At 45.4% G+C, this 21,879-nt stretch overlaps 2 protein-coding genes across 2 annotated transcripts; both read left to right on the top strand.

Annotated features, from left to right (window-relative positions):
• Positions 1 to 8,748: 8,748 nt before the first annotated feature.
• Positions 8,749 to 10,801, top strand: LOC137089823 (zona pellucida sperm-binding protein 4-like). The gene is made up of 8 exons (XM_067453397.1): positions 8,749 to 9,331; positions 9,407 to 9,594; positions 9,661 to 9,758; positions 9,830 to 9,987; positions 10,070 to 10,262; positions 10,332 to 10,479; positions 10,567 to 10,639; positions 10,725 to 10,801. Exons 1-8 carry the CDS (start codon positions 8,749 to 8,751, stop codon positions 10,799 to 10,801), a joined length of 1,518 nt encoding a protein of 505 aa, XP_067309498.1.
• An 8,413-nt stretch (positions 10,802 to 19,214) lies between these two features.
• On the top strand, positions 19,215 to 21,327 carry LOC137089822 (zona pellucida sperm-binding protein 4-like). Its single transcript, XM_067453396.1, has 10 exons — positions 19,215 to 19,241; positions 19,338 to 19,574; positions 19,671 to 19,866; positions 19,942 to 20,129; positions 20,196 to 20,293; positions 20,365 to 20,522; positions 20,605 to 20,797; positions 20,867 to 21,014; positions 21,093 to 21,165; positions 21,251 to 21,327. Exons 1-10 carry the CDS (start codon positions 19,215 to 19,217, stop codon positions 21,325 to 21,327), a joined length of 1,395 nt encoding a protein of 464 aa, XP_067309497.1.
• Positions 21,328 to 21,879: the final 552 nt, after the last annotated feature.

The following is a 21,879-nucleotide window of genomic DNA, read 5'->3' as shown; positions in this document are numbered from 1 at the left end:
GACAAACTGTGGTGTCTAGTGGAGAAGTTACCCTGGTCATGTGATTCTAATGGTCTTAATAAACATGAAACTCAACAGCAGTGTCTCTTTGTTCTTGCTTTTTCATGACTGTTGGGTTTGCATTATTGGGTCACTAATCTAAACCAGATTTTATTTGAAATGGGTTGACTTAGAAAGTCCTAAGTGCATGTGTAGTCTCATCCTGTCATAATGAGTCAAGGGACTGTCCATAGAAACCTCCCCTGTCCACTTGTGGAACACTTCAAATTGGTGACAGGGGTTACCCTCGGTTATCCTCTATATTTAGCATATCGTTTAGCTTGGTGGTATGGTTCTGTTCCAGGCAAGAACTCCCTGTGCATTGTAGATAAGAGCAGCGACAAGAGCTCCCCTCCCCAACCACATGTAATGAAAGCCGTAAGTGTGCTGCTAATATCAAACATGCGCTCTCTTCGGCTCGTTAAAGACAACTCTCGCTGCTGCATTCTAGATTAGTTGCAAGGGTTTGATAGTGCATTCTGGAAGGCCAGCTAGAAGAGCATTACAATAGTCTAGTCTGGAGAGAACTAGAGCTTGGACCAGGAGTTGTGTAGCCTGTTCTGATAGGAAGGGTATAATCTTTCTACTGTTGTATAAGGCAAATCTGCAGGACCGGGCTGTTGCAGTAATGTGGTCAGTGAGATTTTAAATGGTTATCAATCACAACTCCAAGGTTCCTGGCTGTCCTGGATGGAGTTATGGTTGATGAACCAAGCTGAATGGAGAAATTTTGAAGTGCTGGGTTGGTTGAGACAAGTAATTCTGTCTTTGCAAGATTGAGTTCAGTCAGAAATGTCTGTCAGACAGGCAGCGATACGAACACTGACTGTAGGATCATATGGTTGAAATGAGAAGTAGAGTTGAGTGTCATCACCATAGCAGTGATAGGAGAAGCCACTTCTCAAAGCCAATGTCCACTTCTCCCCTTAGCCTTGCTTCCACTACTCTTTCCCACAACTTCATTGTATGGCTCATCAGCTTAATACCTCTATAGTTTCCACAACTCTGCACATCTCCCTTGTTCTTAAAAATCGGCACCAAAACACTTCTCCTCCATTCCTCAGGCATCCTCTCACTCTCTAAGACCTTGTTGAACAACCTAGTTATAAACTCTACTGCCATTTCTCCTAGACACTTCCATACCTCCACTGGTATGTCATCAGGGCCAACTGCCTTTCCTCTCTTCATCCTCTTCAAAGCTCTCCTAACTTCACCCTTGCTAATACTTTCTACTTCCTGTTCAACAATATTTGCCTCTACAACTCTTCTCTCCCTGTCATTTTCCTCATTCATCAGTTCTTCAAAGTACTCCTTCCATCTTTCCCTCACCCTCCTGTCACCTGTCAAAACATTTCCATCTCTATCTTAAATCACTCTAACCTGCTGCACATCCTTTCCATCTCTATCCCCCTGCCTCGCCAACCGATACACATCCCTCTCACCTTCCTTACTATCTAACCTTGCATACATGTCCTCATACGCTCTCTGTTTGGCCTTTGCCACCTCTATCTTAACCTCACGCTGCATCGCCCTATATTCCTGTCTACTTTCCTCCGCCCTCTCACTGTCCCACTTCTTCCTAGCTAACTTCTTCCTCTGGATACTCTCCTGGACTTCCTCATTCCACCACCAAGTCTCCTTGTGTTCTTTCCTCCTTCCAGATGACACACCTAGCACCTTCCTACCCGTCTCCCTGATCACTTTGGCTGTAGCAGTCCAGTCATCCGGAAGCCCCTCCTGACCACCTAAAGCTTGCCTCAACTCCTCCCTGAAAACCACACAGGACTTTTCCTTTTCCAACTTCCACCACTTTGTCTTCTGCTCTGCTTTTACTCTCTTCATCTTCCTCACCACCAGAGTCATCTTACACACCACCATCCTATGCTGTCTAGCTACACTCTCACCTACCACTACTTTCCACTACAATCGCTAATTTCCATTAAATTGCAGCGTCTACATAAGATATAGTCCACTTGTGTGCTCCTGCCAACACTCTTATATGTCACCCTGTGTTCCTGCCTCTTCTGAAAGTACGTGTTCACCACAGCCATCTCCATACTTTTAGCAAAGTCTACCAACCTCTGTCCTTCTGGGTTCCTTTCTTGAAGACCAAACCTGCCCATCACTTACTCATCTCCACTATTCCCTTCCCCAACATGTCCATTCAAATCTGCCCCTATCACTACTCTCTCACCTCTGGGAACAGTCTGCATCACTTCCTCCAACTCGCTCCAGAATCTGTCTTTCTCATCTTGCTTACAACCTTCTTGTGGAGCATAGGCACTAACAAAATTCAACATCACACCTTCAATATCCAGCTTCAGACTCATCAACCTATCTGACACTCTCTTTACCTCCAGAACATTCTTCACAAACTCCTCCTTCAGGATCACTCCAACTCCATTTTTCTTCCCGTCCACACCATTATAAAACAGTTTAAACCCTGCTCCAATTCTTCTAGCCTTGCTCCCTTTCCACCTGGTCTCCTGGACACACAGAATGTCAACTTTCCTCCTCTGCATCAATTCTACTAGCTCTCTGCCTTTACCTGTCATTGTACCAACATTCAAAGTCCCTACTTTCAGTCCTAAACTCTTGCCTTTCCTCTTCTCTTTCTGCCTACTGACACGCTTTCCTCCTCTCCTTGTTTGACTAACAGTAGCCCAATTTCCACCAGTGCCCTGTAGGTCAACAGCACTGATGGCGGTCGTTGTTAACCCGGGACCCAACCGATCCGGTATGGAAGTCATATTCGTGATTCGCATAATGGATTATGCGAATGAATGGATTATTCGTGATTCGCATAATGGATTATGCAAAGTTAATGGATTATTAACTTTATTTTATCTCACATACTCTTAAATTGCTTTACAAATAACTTTTAGGTGTCTGATTGTATGAAGTCTGTTTCTGCCATTTTTTTCTGAGTATTTGGGCTGTATTACCTCACATAATTTAATGATAATATTATATCAGAAATATTTGATTTTACTTGCTCTTTCGATATTTAGATTTCTCTGTTTTAAAATAGGTATATAATGCTAGTTAATATTTCAGCATGTCTACAAGCAAAGCAGAATGCACCAAACATCTACCCAAAGTATTTTGGGCAAGCTCTAGTAGCAAACCTGTGCATGAACCTTTTTACTTGTCTTCAAGATGACAAATCTGGCCAATTGGAATCAAGAACTATCACACGTGTATAATTTTGAGAACCAATGAGTATCTTCTGGTAGCATAAGCTCCCATTTGGGCAAGTCTGGAGAATCGTGACTGTTAATGGAGAGGGGAGGGATTATCGTTAATTAGCCACAATCTGTAGAATACAAAATGACCAAAGGGCAGCATCTCAACAGTGTGACTAGCTGTTGAACAATGGCAGGAAGCTGGTGTGCAGTGCAGTCTCTGGCACTTTGTGTGTGGTTTTGTGCTTTCTGTCATGCTGTTCCACAGTGGAGTAATCTGCCCCAGAATCCGCAAGCTCTGATGTTACAGCAAACTGACCAGCGGCTTCAGAAGCAAGTTGGTCAACAGTTTCCTCAGTGGGTTCAACAACAAGCTAATCAGCAGGTTCAGAAACAAGCTAGTCAGCAGTCTCCTCAGAGGGTTCAGACACAAGCTAATCAGCAGGTTCAAAAACAAGCTAGTCAACAATCTTCTCAGTGGGTTCAGACACAAGCTAGTCAACAGTCTCCTCAGTGGGTTCAACAACAAGCTAGTCAACAGACTCAACAGCAGGTTCAGTCTAAGCAGCCAGTGGTGCAGGCAGAGCCCCTTGACAAATGTGCTGTAGCTGATTATGAGCAGATCCAATGTGGCCCAGATGGTATCAGTGGTGCGGACTGTGGAGCGCTCAACTGCTGCTTTAACGGACAGCGGTGTTACTATGGGAAGGCAGGTAAGAGTGTTGAGTCAATGTAAAGGGGTTCATGTTAAACTCCTCTTCAGCAATAACCTGCTCTCTTTGTTCCAGTGACTGTCCAGTGTATAAGAGATGGTCAGTTTGTGGTAGTGGTGGCTAGAGATGTCACACTGCCTCGATTGAGCCTGGATTCAGTCCGTCTCCTGGGTGGAAACGACCCACCTTGCAGTCCTGTGGGATCCACACCTTCCTTTGCTATATACCAGTTCCCTGTCACTGCATGTGGCACGAGCATGATGGTGAGTAGCTGCATGTGCTTCTGTTCTGCTTAGAATGGACTGGATGCCAACAGTTACTATTTGCAGGAGGACAGTGGATATGTGGTGTATGAAAACAGAATGACCTCCTCGTATGAAGTGGGTGTCGGACCACTTGGTTCCATCACAAGGGACAGCCATTTTGAGTAGGTGACTTATTGTCTAGCATGCATGTTAATCCTTTACAAATGCTACAAGCTCTCTGTTTGTTGTCCAGGCTTCTCTTCCAGTGTAGGTACTCTGGTACTTCTGTGGAAGCTCTGGTTGTGGAGGTCAACACTGTTCCTGCACCTCCACCAGTAGCTGCTTCTGGACCCCTCAGGGTGGAGCTTAGACTGGCAAATGGTCAATGTGTCACCAAAGGCTGTGCAGAAGGCAAGTGTCTGTCCAAGTATGGATGATTTTCTACAACTCCAGGTTGCAGCAGTTTCTGTTTAAACGCTGTGTTCTTCCTCAGGGGATGAGGCGTACACGTCCTACTACAGTGATGCTGATTATCCGATCACAAAAGTCCTGCGGGAGCCTGTGTTTGTTGAGGTGCGCGTGTTGGAGAGGACTGACCCCAACATTGTCCTGATGCTGGGACGTTGCTGGGCAACATCAACCCCCAGTCCACTCAGTCTACCCCAGTGGGACCTTCTGGTCGATGGGTGAGTAAGGCTGGTCTTCATCCATCTAGTGTGCTGTAAGGCCTTTCTGACTGCCCCTTTGCCTTTCAGATGCCCTTACCGGGATGACCGTTACCTGACCACACTGGTTCCGGTGGCTGGCTTTTCTGGTCTTCAGTTCCCAACCCACTACAAGCGCTTTGTTGTGAAGATGTTCACATTTGTGGATCCAGCATCACTGGCTCCTCTGCAGGAAACCGTAAGCTCCACAGCCTTGCCTGAACCCTTGATATTAGTCTTTTTTTATAGTGGCTTCTGTGGCTTGACCCTTTTCCCTCTCTGCTAGATCTTCATCCACTGTAGTACAGCGGTGTGCCATCCCTCTTCTGGCTCCTGTGAGCAAAGCTGCGCTAGGAAAAGTGAGTGCTTGCTGTAAACTGACTTCAGGAACCATGAGAAATTGGTTTTTAAATGCCCCTCACAATTCTGCCACTTCTTTTCCAGGAAGAGATGCTGATGTCAAGACAGTCTCCATTGGACAAACTGTGGTGTCTAGTGGAGAAGTTACCCTGGTCATGTGATTTTAATGGTCTTAATAAACATGAAACTCAACAGCAGTGTCTCTTTGGTCTTTGCTTTTTCATGACTGTTGGGTTTGCATTATTGGGTCACTAATCTAAACCAGATTTTATTTGAAATGGGTTGACTTAGAAAGTCCCAAGTGCATGTGTAGTCTCATCCTGTCATAATGAGTCAAGGGACTGTCCATAGAAACCTCCCCTGTCCACTTGTGGAACACTTCAAATTGGTGACAGGGGTTACCCTCGGTTATCCTCTATATTTAGCATATCGTTTAGCTTGGTGGTATGGTTCTGTTCCAGGCAAGAACTCCCTGTGCATTGTAGATAAGAGCAGCGACAAGAGCTCCCCTCCCCAACCACATGTAATGAAAGCCGTAAGTGTGCTGCTAATATCAAACATGCGCTCTCTTCGGCTCGTTAAAGACAACTCTCGCTGCTGCATTCTAGATTAGTTGCAAGGGTTTGATAGTGCATTCTGGAAGGCCAGCTAGAAGAGCATTACAATAGTCTAGTCTGGAGAGAACTAGAGCTTGGACCAGGAGTTGTGTAGCCTGTTCTGATAGGAAGGGTATAATCTTTCTACTGTTGTATAAGGCAAATCTGCAGGACCGGGCTGTTGCAGTAATGTGGTCAGTGAGATTTTAAATGGTCATCAATCACAACTCCAAGGTTCCTGGCTGTCCTGGATGGAGTTATGGTTGATGAACCAAGCTGAATGGAGAAATTTTGAAGTGCTGGGTTGGTTGAGACAAGTAATTCTGTCTTTGCAAGATTGAGTTCAGTCAGAAATGTCTGTCAGACAGGCAGCGATACGAACACTGACTGTAGGATCATATGGTTGAAATGAGAAGTAGAGTTGAGTGTCATCACCATAGCAGTGATAGGAGAAGCCACTTCTCACTACTTCTCAAAGCCAATGTCCACTTCTCCCCTTAGCCTTGCTTCCACTACTCTTTCCCACAACTTCATTGTATGGCTCATCAGCTTAATACCTCTATAGTTTCCACAACTCTGCACATCTCCCTTGTTCTTAAAAATCGGCACCAAAACACTTCTCCTCCATTCCTCAGGCATCCTCTCACTCTCTAAGACCTTGTTGAACAACCTAGTTATAAACTCTACTGCCATTTCTCCTAGACACTTCCATACCTCCACTGGTATGTCATCAGGGCCAACTGCCTTTCCTCTCTTCATCCTCTTCAAAGCTCTCCTAACTTCACCCTTGCTAATACTTTCTACTTCCTGTTCAACAATATTTGCCTCTACAACTCTTCTCTCCCTGTCATTTTCCTCATTCATCAGTTCTTCAAAGTACTCCTTCCATCTTTCCCTCACCCTCCTGTCACCTGTCAAAACATTTCCATCTCTATCTTAAATCACTCTAACCTGCTGCACATCCTTTCCATCTCTATCCCCCTGCCTCGCCAACCGATACACATCCCTCTCACCTTCCTTACTATCTAACCTTGCATACATGTCCTGATACGCTCTCTGTTTGGCCTTTGCCACCTCTATCTTAACCTCACGCTGCATCGCCCTATATTCCTGTCTACTTTCCTCCGTCCTCTCACTGTCCCACTTCTTCCTAGCTAACTTCTTCCTCTGGATACTCTCCTGGACTTCCTCATTCCACCACCAAGTCTCCTTGTGTTCTTTCCTCCTTCCAGATGACACAACTAGCACCTTCCTACCCGTCTCCCTGATCACTTTGGCTGTAGTAGTCCAGTCATCCGGAAGCCCCTCCTGACCACCTAAAGCTTGCCTCAACTCCTCCCTGAAAACCACACAGGACTTTTCCTTTTCCAACTTCCACCACTTTGTCTTCTGCTCTGCTTTTACTCTATTCATCTTCCTCACCACCAGAGTCATCTTACACACCACCATCCTATGCTGTCTAGCTACACTCTCACCTACCACTACTTTCCACTACAATCGCTAATTTCCATTAAATTGCAGCGTCTACATAAGATATAGTCCACTTGTGTGCTCCTGCCAACACTCTTATAAGTCACCCTGTGTTCCTGCCTCTTCTGAAAGTACGTGTTCACCACAGCCATCTCCATACTTTTAGCAAAGTCTACCAACCTCTGTCCTTCTGGGTTCCTTTCTTGAAGACCAAACCTGCCCATCACTTCCTCATCTCCACTATTCCCTTCCCCAACATGTCCATTCAAATCTGCCCCTATCACTACTCTCTCACCTCTGGGAACAGTCTGCATCACTTCCTCCAACTCGCTCCAGAATCTGTCTTTCTCATCTTGCTTACAACCTACTTGTGGAGCATAGGCACTAACAAAATTCAACATCACACCTTCAATATCCAGCTTCAGACTCATCAACCTATCTGACACTCTCTTTACCTCCAGAACATTCTTCACAAACTCCTCCTTCAGGATCACTCCAACTCCATTTTTCTTCCTGTCCACACCATTATAAAACAGTTTAAACCCTGCTCCAATTCTTCTAGCCTTGCTCCCTTTCCACCTGGTCTCCTGGACACACAGAATGTCAACTTTCCTCCTCTGCATCATATCTACTAGCTCTCTGCCTTTACCTGTCATTGTACCAACATTCAAAGTCCCTACTTTCAGTCCTAAACTCTTGCCTTTCCTCTTCTCTTTCTGCCTACTGACACGCTTTCCTCCTCTCCTTGTTTGACTAACAGTAGCCCAATTTCCACCAGTGCCCTGTAGGTCAACAGCACTGATGGCGGTCGTTGTTAACCCGGGACCCAACCGATCCGGTATGGAAGTCATATTCGTGATTCGCATAATGGATTATGCAAAGTTAATGGATTATTAACTTTATTTTATCTCACATACTCTTAAATTGCTTTACAAATAACTTTTAGGTGTCTGATTGTATGAAGTCTGTTTCTGCCATTTTTTTCTGAGTATTTGGGCTGTATTACCTCACATAATTTAATGATAATATTATATCAGAAATATTTGATTTTACTTGCTCTTTCGATATTTAGATTTCTCTGTTTTAAAATAGGTATATAATGCTAGTTAATATTTCAGCATGTCTACAAGCAAAGCAGAATGCACCAAACGTCTACCCAAAGTATTTTGGGCAAGCTCTAGTAGCAAACCTGTGCATGAACCTTTTTACTTGTCTTCAAGATGACAAATCTGGCCAATTGGAATCAAGAACTATCACACGTGTATAATTTTGAGAACCAATGAGTATCTTCTGGTAGCATAAGCTCCCATTTGGGCAAGTCTGGAGAATCGTGACTGTTAATGGAGAGGGGAGGGATTATCGTTAATTAGCCACAATCTGTAGAATACAAAATGACCAAAGGGCAGCATCTCAACAGTGTGACTAGCTGTTGAACAATGGCAGGAAGCTGGTGTGCAGTGCAGTCTCTGGCACTTTGTGTGTGGTTTTGTGCTTTCTGTCATGCTGTTCCACAGTGGAGTAATCTGCCCCAGAATCCGCAAGCTCTGATGTTACAGCAAACTGACCAGCGGCTTCAGAAGCAAGTTGGTCAACAGTTTCCTCAGTGGGTTCAACAACAAGCTAATCAGCAGGTTCAGAAACAAGCTAGTCAGCAGTCTCCTCAGAGGGTTCAGACACAAGCTAATCAGCAGGTTCAAAAACAAGCTAGTCAACAGTCTCCTCAGTGGGTTCAAAAACAAGCTAGTCACCAATCTTCTCAGTGGGTTCAGACACAAGCTAATCAGCAGGTTCAGAAACAAGCTGGTCAACAGTCTCCTCAGTGGGTTCAACAACAAGCTAGTCAACAGACTCAACAGCAGGTTCAGTCTAAGCAGCCAGTGGTGCAGGCAGAGCCCCTTGACAAATGTGCTGTAGCTGATTATGAGCAGATCCAATGTGGCCCAGATGGTATCAGTGGTGCGGACTGTGGAGCGCTCAACTGCTGCTTTAACGGACAGCGGTGTTACTATGGGAAGGCAGGTAAGAGTGTTGAGTCAATGTAAAGGGGTTCATGTTAAACTCCTCTTCAGCAATAACCTGCTCTCTTTGTTCCAGTGACTGTCCAGTGTATAAGAGATGGTCAGTTTGTGGTAGTGGTGGCTAGAGATGTCACACTGCCTCGATTGAGCCTGGATTCAGTCCGTCTCCTGGGTGGAAACGACCCACCTTGCAGTCCTGTGGGATCCACACCTTCCTTTGCTATATACCAGTTCCCTGTCACTGCATGTGGCACGAGCATGATGGTGAGTAGCTGCATGTGCTTCTGTTCTGCTTAGAATGGACTGGATGCCAACAGTTACTATTTGCAGGAGGACAGTGGATATGTGGTGTATGAAAACAGAATGACCTCCTCGTATGAAGTGGGTGTCGGACCACTTGGTTCCATCACAAGGGACAGCCATTTTGAGTAGGTGACTTATTGTCTAGCATGCATGTTAATCCTTTACAAATGCTACAAGCTCTCTGTTTGTTGTCCAGGCTTCTCTTCCAGTGTAGGTACTCTGGTACTTCTGTGGAAGCTCTGGTTGTGGAGGTCAACACTGTTCCTGCACCTCCACCAGTAGCTGCTTCTGGACCCCTCAGGGTGGAGCTTAGACTGGCAAATGGTCAATGTGTCACCAAAGGCTGTGCAGAAGGCAAGTGTCTGTCCAAGTATGGATGATTTTCTACAACTCCAGGTTGCAGCAGTTTCTGTTTAAACGCTGTGTTCTTCCTCAGGGGATGAGGCGTACACGTCCTACTACAGTGATGCTGATTATCCGATCACAAAAGTCCTGCGGGAGCCTGTGTTTGTTGAGGTGCGCGTGTTGGAGAGGACTGACCCCAACATTGTCCTGATGCTGGGACGTTGCTGGGCAACATCAACCCCCAGTCCACTCAGTCTACCCCAGTGGGACCTTCTGGTCGATGGGTGAGTAAGGCTGGTCTTCATCCATCTAGTGTGCTGTAAGGCCTTTCTGACTGCCCCTTTGCCTTTCAGATGCCCTTACCGGGATGACCGTTACCTGACCACACTGGTTCCGGTGGCTGGCTTTTCTGGTCTTCAGTTCCCAACCCACTACAAGCGCTTTGTTGTGAAGATGTTCACATTTGTGGATCCAGCATCACTGGCTCCTCTGCAGGAAACCGTAAGCTCCACAGCCTTGCCTGAACCCTTGATATTAGTCTTTTTTTATAGTGGCTTCTGTGGCTTGACCCTTTTCCCTCTCTGCTAGATCTTCATCCACTGTAGTACAGCGGTGTGCCATCCCTCTTCTGGCTCCTGTGAGCAAAGCTGCGCTAGGAAAAGTGAGTGCTTGCTGTAAACTGACTTCAGGAACCATGAGAAATTGGTTTTTAAATGCCCCTCACAATTCTGCCACTTCTTTTCCAGGAAGAGATGCTGATGTCAAGACAGTCTCCATTGGACAAACTGTGGTGTCTAGTGGAGAAGTTACCCTGGTCATGTGATTTTAATGGTCTTAATAAACATGAAACTCAACAGCAGTGTCTCTTTGGTCTTTGCTTTTTCATGACTGTTGGGTTTGCATTATTGGGTCACTAATCTAAACCAGATTTTATTTGAAATGGGTTGACTTAGAAAGTCCTAAGTGCATGTGTAGTCTCATCCTGTCATAATGAGTCAAGGGACTGTCCATAGAAACCTCCCCTGTCCACTTGTGGAACACTTCAAATTGGTGACAGGGGTTACCCTCGGTTATCCTCTATATTTAGCATATCGTTTAGCTTGGTGGTATGGTTCTGTTCCAGGCAAGAACTCCCTGTGCATTGTAGATAAGAGCAGCGACAAGAGCTCCCCTCCCCAACCACATGTAATGAAAGCCGTAAGTGTGCTGCTAATATCAAACATGCGCTCTCTTCGGCTCGTTAAAGACAACTCTCGCTGCTGCATTCTAGATTAGTTGCAAGGGTTTGATAGTGCATTCTGGAAGGCCAGCTAGAAGAGCATTACAATAGTCTAGTCTGGAGAGAACTAGAGCTTGGACCAGGAGTTGTGTAGCCTGTTCTGATAGGAAGGGTATAATCTTTCTACTGTTGTATAAGGCAAATCTGCAGGACCGGGCTGTTGCAGTAATGTGGTCAGTGAGATTTTAAATGGCCATCAATCACAACTCCAAGGTTCCTGGCTGTCCTGGATGGAGTTATGGTTGATGAACCAAGCTGAATGGAGAAATTTTGAAGTGCTGGGTTGGTTGAGACAAGTAATTCTGTCTTTGCAAGATTGAGTTCAGTCAGAAATGTCTGTCAGACAGGCAGCAATACGAACACTGACTGTAGGATCATATGGTTGAAATGAGAAGTAGAGTTGAGTGTCATCACCATAGCAGTGATAGGAGAAGCCACTTCTCACTACTTCTCAAAGCCAATGTCCACTTCTCCCCTTAGCCTTGCTTCCACTACTCTTTCCCACAACTTCATTGTATGGCTCATCAGCTTAATACCTCTATAGTTTCCACAACTCTGCACATCTCCCTTGTTCTTAAAAATCGGCACCAAAACACTTCTCCTCCATTCCTCAGGCATCCTCTCACTCTCTAAGACCTTGTTGAACAACCTAGTTAAAAACTCTACTGCCATTTCTCCTAGACACTTCCATACCTCCACTGGTATGTCATCAGGGCCAACTGCCTTTCCTCTCTTCATCCTCTTCAAAGCTCTCCTAACTTCACCCTTGCTAATACTTTCTACTTCCTGTTCAACAATATTTGCCTCTACAACTCTTCTCTCCCTGTCATTTTCCTCATTCATCAGTTCTTCAAAGTACTCCTTCCATCTTTCCCTCACCCTCCTGTCACCTGTCAAAACATTTCCATCTCTATCTTAAATCACTCTGACCTGCTGCACATCCTTTCCATCTCTATCCCCCTGCCTCGCCAACCGATACACTTCCTCATTCCACCACCAAGTCTCCTTGTGTTCTTTCCTCCTTCCAGATGACACACCTAGCACCTTCCTACCCGTCTCCCTGATCACTTTGGCTGTAGTAGTCCAGTCATCCGGAAGCCCCTCCTGACCACCTAAAGCTTGCCTCAACTCCTCCCTGAAAACCACACATGACTTTTCCTTTTCCAACTTCCACCACTTTGTCTTCTGCTCTGCTTTTACTCTCTTCATCTTCCTCACCACCAGAGTCATCTTACCACCATCCTATGTTGTCTAGCTACACTCTCACCTACCACTACTTTCCACTACAATCGCAAATTTCCATTAAATTGCAGCGTCTACATAAGATATAGTCCACTTGTGTGCTCCTGCCAACACTCTTATATGTCACCCTGTGTTCCTGCCTCTTTTGAAAGTACGTGTTCACCACAGCCATCTCCATACTTTTAGCAAAGTCTACCAACCTCTGTCCTTCTGGGTTCCTTTCTTGAAGACCAAACCTGCCCATCACTTCCTCATCTCCACTATTCCCTTCCCCAACATGTCCATTCAAATCTGCCCCTATCACTACTCTCTCAACTCTGGGAACAGTCTGCATCACTTCCTCCAACTCGCTCCAGAATCTGTCTTTCTCATCTTGCTTACAACCTACTTGTGGAGCATAGGCACTAACAAAATTCAACATCACACCTTCAATATCCAGCTTCAGACTCCTCAACCTATCTGACACTCTCTTTACCTCCAGAACATTCTTCACAAACTCCTCCTTCAGGATCACTCCAACTCCATTTTTCTTCCTGTCCATACCATTATAAAACAGTTTAAACCCTGCTCCAATTCTTCTAGCCTTGCTCCCTTTCCACCTGGTCTCCTGGACACACAGAATGTCAACTTTCCTCCTCTGCATCATATCTACTAGCTCTCTGCCTTTTCCTGTCATTGTACCAACATTCAAAGTCCCTACTTTCAGTCCTAAACTCTTGCCTTTCCTCTTCTCTTTCTGCCTACTGACACGCTTTCCTCCTCTCCTTGTTTGACTAACAGTAGCCCAATTTCCACCAGTGCCCTGTAGGTCAACAGCACTGATGGCGGTCGTTGTTAACCCGGGACCCAACCGATCCGGTATGGAAGTCATATTCGTGATTCGCATAATGGATTATGCGAATGAATGGATTATTCGTGATTCGCATAATGGATTATGCAAAGTTAATGGATTATTAACTTTATTTTATCTCACATACTCTTAAATTGCTTTATAAATAACTTTTAGGTGTCTGATTGTTTGAAGTCTGTTTCTGCCATTTTTTTTCTGAGTATTTGGGCTGTATTACCTCACATAATTTAATGATAATATTATATCAGAAATATTTGATTTTACTTGCTCTTTCGATATTTAGATTTCTCTGTTTTAAAAAAGGTATATAATGCTAGTTAATATTTCAGCATGTCTACAAGCAAAGCAGAATGCACCAAACATCTACCCAAAGTATTTTGGGCAAGCTCTAGTAGCAAACCTGTGCATGAACCTTTTTACTTGTCTTCAAGATGACAAATCTGGCCAATTGGAATCAAGAACTATCACACGTGTATAATTTTGAGAACCAATGAGAATCTTCTGGTAGCATAAGCTCCCATTTGGGCAAGTCTGGAGAATCGTGACTGTTAATGGAGAGGGGAGGGATTATCGTTAATTAGCCAAAATCTGTAGAATACAAAATGACCAAAGGGCAGCATCTCAACAGTGTGACTAGCTGTTGAACAATGGCAGGAAGCTGGTGTGCAGTGCAGTCTCTGGCACTTTGTGTGTGGTTTTGTGCTTTCTGTCATGCTGTTCCACAGTGGAGTAATCTGCCCCAGAATCCGCAAGCGCTGATGTTACAGCAAACTGACCAGCGGCTTCAGAAGGAAGTTGGTCAACAGTTTCCTCAGTGGGTTCAACAACAAGCTAATCAGCAGGTTCAGAAACAAGCTAGTCAGCAGTCTCCTCAGAGGGTTCAGACACAAGCTAATCAGCAGGTTCAAAAACAAGCTAGTCAACAGTCTCCTCAGTGGGTTCAGACACAAGCTAATCAGCAGGTTCAAAAACAAGCTAGTCAACAATCTTCTCAGTGGGTTCAGACACAAGCTAATCAGCAGGTTCAGAAACAAGCTAGTCAACAGTCTCCTCAGTGGGTTCAACAACAAGCTAGTCAACAGATTCAACAGCAGGTTCAGTCTAAGCAGCCAGTGGTGCAGGCAGAGCCCCTTGACAAATGTGCTGTAGCTGATTATGAGCAGATCCAATGTGGCCCAGATGGTATCAGTGGTGCGGACTGTGGAGCGCTCAACTGCTGCTTTAACGGACAGCGGTGTTACTATGGGAAGGCAGGTAAGAGTGTTGAGTCAATGTAAAGGGGTTCATGTTAAACTCCTCTTCAGCAATAACCTGCTCTCTTTGTTCCAGTGACTGTCCAGTGTATAAGAGATGGTCAGTTTGTGGTAGTGGTGGCTAGAGATGTCACACTGCCTCGATTGAGCCTGGATTCAGTCCGTCTCCTGGGTGGAAACGACCCACCTTGCAGTCCTGTGGGATCCACACCTTCCTTTGCTATATACCAGTTCCCTGTCACTGCATGTGGCACGAGCATGATGGTGAGTAGCTGCATGTGCTTCTGTTCTGCTTAGAATGGACTGGATGCCAACAGTTACTATTTGCAGGAGGACAGTGGATATTTGGTGTATGAAAACAGAATGACCTCCTCGTATGAAGTGGGTGTCGGACCACTTGGTTCCATCACAAGGGACAGCCATTTTGAGTAGGTGACTTATTGTCTAGCATGCATGTTAATCCTTTACAAATGCTACAAGCTCTCTGTTTGTTGTCCAGGCTTCTCTTCCAGTGTAGGTACTCTGGTACTTCTGTGGAAGCTCTGGTTGTGGAGGTCAACACTGTTCCTGCACCTCCACCAGTAGCTGCTTCTGGACCCCTCAGGGTGGAGCTTAGACTGGCAAATGGTCAATGTGTCACCAAAGGCTGTGCAGAAGGCAAGTGTCTGTCCAAGTATGGATGATTTTCTACAACTCCAGGTTGCAGCAGTTTCTGTTTAAACGCTGTGTTCTTCCTCAGGGGATGAGGCGTACACGTCCTACTACAGTGATGCTGATTATCCGATCACAAAAGTCCTGCGGGAGCCTGTGTTTGTTGAGGTGCGCGTGTTGGAGAGGACTGACCCCAACATTGTCCTGATGCTGGGACGTTGCTGGGCAACATCAACCCCCAGTCCACTCAGTCTACCCCAGTGGGACCTTCTGGTCGATGGGTGAGTAAGGCTGGTCTTCATCCATCTAGTGTGCTGTAAGGCCTTTCTGACTGCCCCTTTGCCTTTCAGATGCCCTTACCGGGATGACCGTTACCTGACCACACTGGTTCCGGTGGCTGGCTTTTCTGGTCTTCAGTTCCCAACCCACTACAAGCGCTTTGTTGTGAAGATGTTCACATTTGTGGATCCAGCATCACTGGCTCCTCTGCAGGAAACCGTAAGCTCCACAGCCTTGCCTGAACCCTTGATATTAGTCTTTTTTTATAGTGGCTTGACCCTTTTCCCTCTCTGCTAGATCTTCATCCACTGTAGTACAGCGGTGTGCCATCCCTCTTCTGGCTCCTGTGAGCAAAGCTGCGCTAGGAAAAGTGAGTGCTTGCTGTAAACTGACTTCAGGAACCATGAGAAATTGGTTTTTAAATGCCCCTCACAATTCTGCCACTTCTTTTCCAGGAAGAGATGCTGATGTCAAGACAGTCTCCATTGGACAAACTGTGGTGTCTAGTGGAGAAGTTACCCTGGTCATGTGATTTTAATGGTCTTAATAAACATGAAACTCAACAGCAGTGTCTCTTTGGTCTTTGCTTTTTCATGACTGTTGGGTTTGCATTATTGGGTCACTAATCTAAACCAGATTTTATTTGAAATGGGTTGACTTAGAAAGTCCTAAGTGCATGTGTAGTCTCATCCTGTCATAATGAGTCAAGGGACTGTCCATAGAAACCTCCCCTGTCCACTTGTGGAACACTTCAAATTGGTGACAGGGGTTACCCTCGGTTATCCTCTATATTTAGCATATCGTTTAGCTTGGTGGTATGGTTCTGTTCCAGGCAAGAACTCCCTGTGCATTGTAGATAAGAGCAGCGACAAGAGCTCCCCTCCCCAACCACATGTAATGAAAGCCGTAAGTGTGCTGCTAATATCAAACATGCGCTCTCTTCGGCTCGTTAAAGACAACTCTCGCTGCTGCATTCTAGATTAGTTGCAAGGGTTTGATAGTGCATTCTGGAAGGCCAGCTAGAAGAGCATTACAATAGTCTAGTCTGGAGAGAACTAGAGCTTGGACCAGGAGTTGTGTAGCCTGTTCTGATAGGAAGGGTATAATCTTTCTACTGTTGTATAAGGCAAATCTGCAGGACCGGGCTGTTGCAGTAATGTGGTCAGTGAGATTTTAAATGGCCATCAATCACAACTCCAAGGTTCCTGGCTGTCCTGGATGGAGTTATGGTTGATGAACCAAGCTGAATGGAGAAATTTTGAAGTGCTGGGTTGGTTGAGACAAGTAATTCTGTCTTTGCAAGATTGAGTTCAGTCAGAAATGTCTGTCAGACAGGCAGCGATACGAACACTGACTGTAGGATCATATGGTTGAAATGAGAAGTAGAGTTGAGTGTCATCACCATAGCAGTGATAGGAGAAGCCACTTCTCACTACTTCTCAAAGCCAATGTCCACTTCTCCCCTTAGCCTTGCTTCCACTACTCTTTCCCACAACTTCATTGTATGGCTCATCAGCTTAATACCTCTATAGTTTCCACAACTCTGCACATCTCCCTTGTTCTTAAAAATCGGCACCAAAACACTTCTCCTCCATTCCTCAGGCATCCTCTCACTCTCTAAGACCTTGTTGAACAACCTAGTTAAAAACTCTACTGCCATTTCTCCTAGACACTTCCATACCTCCACTGGTATGTCATCAGGGCCAACTGCCTTTCCTCTCTTCATCCTCTTCAAAGCTCTCCTAACTTCACCCTTGCTAATACTTTCTACTTCCTGTTCAACAATATTTGCCTCTACAACTCTTCTCTCCCTGTCATTTTCCTCATTCATCAGTTCTTCAAAGTACTCCTTCCATCTTTCCCTCACCCTCCTGTCACCTGTCAAAACATTTCCATCTCTATCTTAAATCACTCTAACCTGCTGCACATCCTTTCCATCTCTATCCCCCTGCCTCGCCAACCGATACACTTCCTCATTCCACCACCAAGTCTCCTTGTGTTCTTTCCTCCTTCCAGATGACACACCTAGCACCTTCCTACCCGTCTCCCTGATCACTTTGGCTGTAGTAGTCCAGTCATCCGGAAGCCCCTCCTGACCACCTAAAGCTTGCCTCAACTCCTCCCTGAAAACCACACATGACTTTTCCTTTTCCAACTTCCACCACTTTGTCTTCTGCTCTGCTTTTACTCTCTTCATCTTCCTCACCACCAGAGTCATCTTACCACCATCCTATGTTGTCTAGCTACACTCTCACCTACCACTACTTTCCACTACAATCGCTAATTTCCATTAAATTGCAGCGTCTACATAAGATATAGTCCACTTGTGTGCTCCTGCCAACACTCTTATATGTCACCCTGTGTTCCTGCCTCTTTTGAAAGTACGTGTTCACCACAGCCATCTCCATACTTTTAGCAAAGTCTACCAACCTCTGTCCTTCTGGGTTCCTTTCTTGAAGACCAAACCTGCCCATCACTTCCTCATCTCCACTATTCCCTTCCCCAACATGTCCATTCAAATCTGCCCCTATCACTACTCTCTCACCTCTGGGAACAGTCTGCATCACTTCCTCCAACTCGCTCCAGAATCTGTCTTTCTCATCTTGCTTACAACCTACTTGTGGAGCATAGGCACTAACAAAATTCAACATCACACCTTCAATATCCAGCTTCAGACTCCTCAACCTATCTGACACTCTCTTTACCTCCAGAACATTCTTCACAAACTCCTCCTTCAGGATCACTCCAACTCCATTTTTCTTCCTGTCCATACCATTATAAAACAGTTTAAACCCTGCTCCAATTCTTCTAGCCTTGCTCCCTTTCCACCTGGTCTCCTGGACACACAGAATGTCAACTTTCCTCCTCTGCATCATATCTACTAGCTCTCTGCCTTTTCCTGTCATTGTACCAACATTCAAAGTCCCTACTTTCAGTCCTAAACTCTTGCCTTTCCTCTTCTCTTTCTGCCTACTGACACGCTTTCCTCCTCTCCTTGTTTGACTAACAGTAGCCCAATTTCCACCAGTGCCCTGTAGGTCAACAGCACTGATGGCGGTCGTTGTTAACCCGGGACCCAACCGATCCGGTATGGAAGTCATATTCGTGATTTGCATAATGGATTATGCGAATGAATGGATTATTCGTGATTCGCATAATGGATTATGCAAAGTTAATGGATTATTAACTTTATTTTATCTCACATACTCTTAAATTGCTTTATAAATAACTTTTAGGTGTCTGATTGTTTGAAGTCTGTTTCTGCCATTTTTTTTCTGAGTATTTGGGCTGTATTACCTCACATAATTTAATGATAATATTATATCAGAAATATTTGATTTTACTTGCTCTTTCGATATTTAGATTTCTCTGTTTTAAAAAAGGTATATAATGCTAGTTAATATTTCAGCATGTCTACAAGCAAAGCAGAATGCACCAAACATCTACCCAAAGTATTTTGGGCAAGCTCTAGTAGCAAACCTGTGCATGAACCTTTTTACTTGTCTTCAAGATGACAAATCTGGCCAATTGGAATCAAGAACTATCACACGTGTATAATTTTGAGAACCAATGAGAATCTTCTGGTAGCATAAGCTCCCATTTGGGCAAGTCTGGAGAATCGTGACTGTTAATGGAGAGGGGAGGGATTATCGTTAATTAGCCAAAATCTGTAGAATACAAAATGACCAAAGGGCAGCATCTCAACAGTGTGACTAGCTGTTGAACAATGGCAGGAAGCTGGTGTGCAGTGCAGTCTCTGGCACTTTGTGTGTGGTTTTGTGCTTTCTGTCATGCTGTTCCACAGTGGAGTAATCTGCCCCAGAATCCGCAAGCGCTGATGTTACAGCAAACTGACCAGCGGCTTCAGAAGGAAGTTGGTCAACAGTTTCCTCAGTGGGTTCAACAACAAGCTAATCAGCAGGTTCAGAAACAAGCTAGTCAGCAGTCTCCTCAGAGGGTTCAGACACAAGCTAATCAGCAGGTTCAAAAACAAGCTAGTCAACAGTCTCCTCAGTGGGTTCAGACACAAGCTAATCAGCAGGTTCAAAAACAAGCTAGTCAACAATCTTCTCAGTGGGTTCAGACACAAGCTAATCAGCAGGTTCAGAAACAAGCTAGTCAACAGTCTCCTCAGTAGGTTCAACAACAAGCTAGTCAACAGATTCAACAGCAGGTTCAGTCTAAGCAGCCAGTGGTGCAGGCAGAGCCCCTTGACAAATGTGCTGTAGCTGATTATGAGCAGATCCAATGTGGCCCAGATGGTATCAGTGGTGCGGACTGTGGAGCGCTCAACTGCTGCTTTAACGGACAGCGGTGTTACTATGGGAAGGCAGGTAAGAGTGTTGAGTCAATGTAAAGGGGTTCATGTTAAACTCCTCTTCAGCAATAACCTGCTCTCTTTGTTCCAGTGACTGTCCAGTGTATAAGAGATGGTCAGTTTGTGGTAGTGGTGGCTAGAGATGTCACACTGCCTCGATTGAGCCTGGATTCAGTCCGTCTCCTGGGTGGAAACGACCCACCTTGCAGTCCTGTGGGATCCACACCTTCCTTTGCTATATACCAGTTCCCTGTCACTGCATGTGGCACGAGCATGATGGTGAGTAGCTGCATGTGCTTCTGTTCTGCTTAGAATGGACTGGATGCCAACAGTTACTATTTGCAGGAGGACAGTGGATATGTGGTGTATGAAAACAGAATGACCTCCTCGTATGAAGTGGGTGTCGGACCACTTGGTTCCATCACAAGGGACAGCCATTTTGAGTAGGTGACTTATTGTCTAGCATGCATGTTAATCCTTTACAAATGCTACAAGCTCTCTGTTTGTTGTCCAGGCTTCTCTTCCAGTGTAGGTACTCTGGTACTTCTGTGGAAGCTCTGGTTGTGGAGGTCAACACTGTTCCTGCACCTCCACCAGTAGCTGCTTCTGGACCCCTCAGGGTGGAGCTTAGACTGGCAAATGGTCAATGTGTCACCAAAGGCTGTGCAGAAGGCAAGTGTCTGTCCAAGTATGGATGATTTTCTACAACTCCAGGTTGCAGCAGTTTCTGTTTAAACGCTGTGTTCTTCCTCAGGGGATGAGGCGTACACGTCCTACTACAGTGATGCTGATTATCCGATCACAAAAGTCCTGCGGGAGCCTGTGTTTGTTGAGGTGCGCGTGTTGGAGAGGACTGACCCCAACATTGTCCTGATGCTGGGACGTTGCTGGGCAACATCAACCCCCAGTCCACTCAGTCTACCCCAGTGGGACCTTCTGGTCGATGGGTGAGTAAGGCTGGTCTTCATCCATCTAGTGTGCTGTAAGGCCTTTCTGACTGCCCCTTTGCCTTTCAGATGCCCTTACCGGGATGACCGTTACCTGACCACACTGGTTCCGGTGGCTGGCTTTTCTGGTCTTCAGTTCCCAACCCACTACAAGCGCTTTGTTGTGAAGATGTTCACATTTGTGGATCCAGCATCACTGGCTCCTCTGCAGGAAACCGTAAGCTCCACAGCCTTGCCTGAACCCTTGATATTAGTCTTTTTTTATAGTGGCTTGACCCTTTTCCCTCTCTGCTAGATCTTCATCCACTGTAGTACAGCGGTGTGCCATCCCTCTTCTGGCTCCTGTGAGCAAAGCTGCGCTAGGAAAAGTGAGTGCTTGCTGTAAACTGACTTCAGGAACCATGAGAAATTGGTTTTTAAATGCCCCTCACAATTCTGCCACTTCTTTTCCAGGAAGAGATGCTGATGTCAAGACAGTCTCCATTGGACAAACTGTGGTGTCTAGTGGAGAAGTTACCCTGGTCATGTGATTTTAATGGTCTTAATAAACATGAAACTCAACAGCAGTGTCTCTTTGGTCTTTGCTTTTTCATGACTGTTGGGTTTGCATTATTGGGTCACTAATCTAAACCAGATTTTATTTGAAATGGGTTGACTTAGAAAGTCCTAAGTGCATGTGTAGTCTCATCCTGTCATAATGAGTCAAGGGACTGTCCATAGAAACCTCCCCTGTCCACTTGTGGAACACTTCAAATTGGTGACAGGGGTTACCCTCGGTTATCCTCTATATTTAGCATATCGTTTAGCTTGGTGGTATGGTTCTGTTCCAGGCAAGAACTCCCTGTGCATTGTAGATAAGAGCAGCGACAAGAGCTCCCCTCCCCAACCACATGTAATGAAAGCCGTAAGTGTGCTGCTAATATCAAACATGCGCTCTCTTCGGCTCGTTAAAGACAACTCTCGCTGCTGCATTCTAGATTAGTTGCAAGGGTTTGATAGTGCATTCTGGAAGGCCAGCTAGAAGAGCATTACAATAGTCTAGTCTGGAGAGAACTAGAGCTTGGACCAGGAGTTGTGTAGCC

This window comes from Pseudorasbora parva, chromosome 9 (assembly GCF_024679245.1).
Source record: "Pseudorasbora parva isolate DD20220531a chromosome 9, ASM2467924v1, whole genome shotgun sequence".
Classification (NCBI taxonomy): Eukaryota; Metazoa; Chordata; class Actinopteri; order Cypriniformes; family Gobionidae; genus Pseudorasbora; species Pseudorasbora parva.
This window is presented reverse-complemented; position numbering and strand designations above follow the sequence as displayed.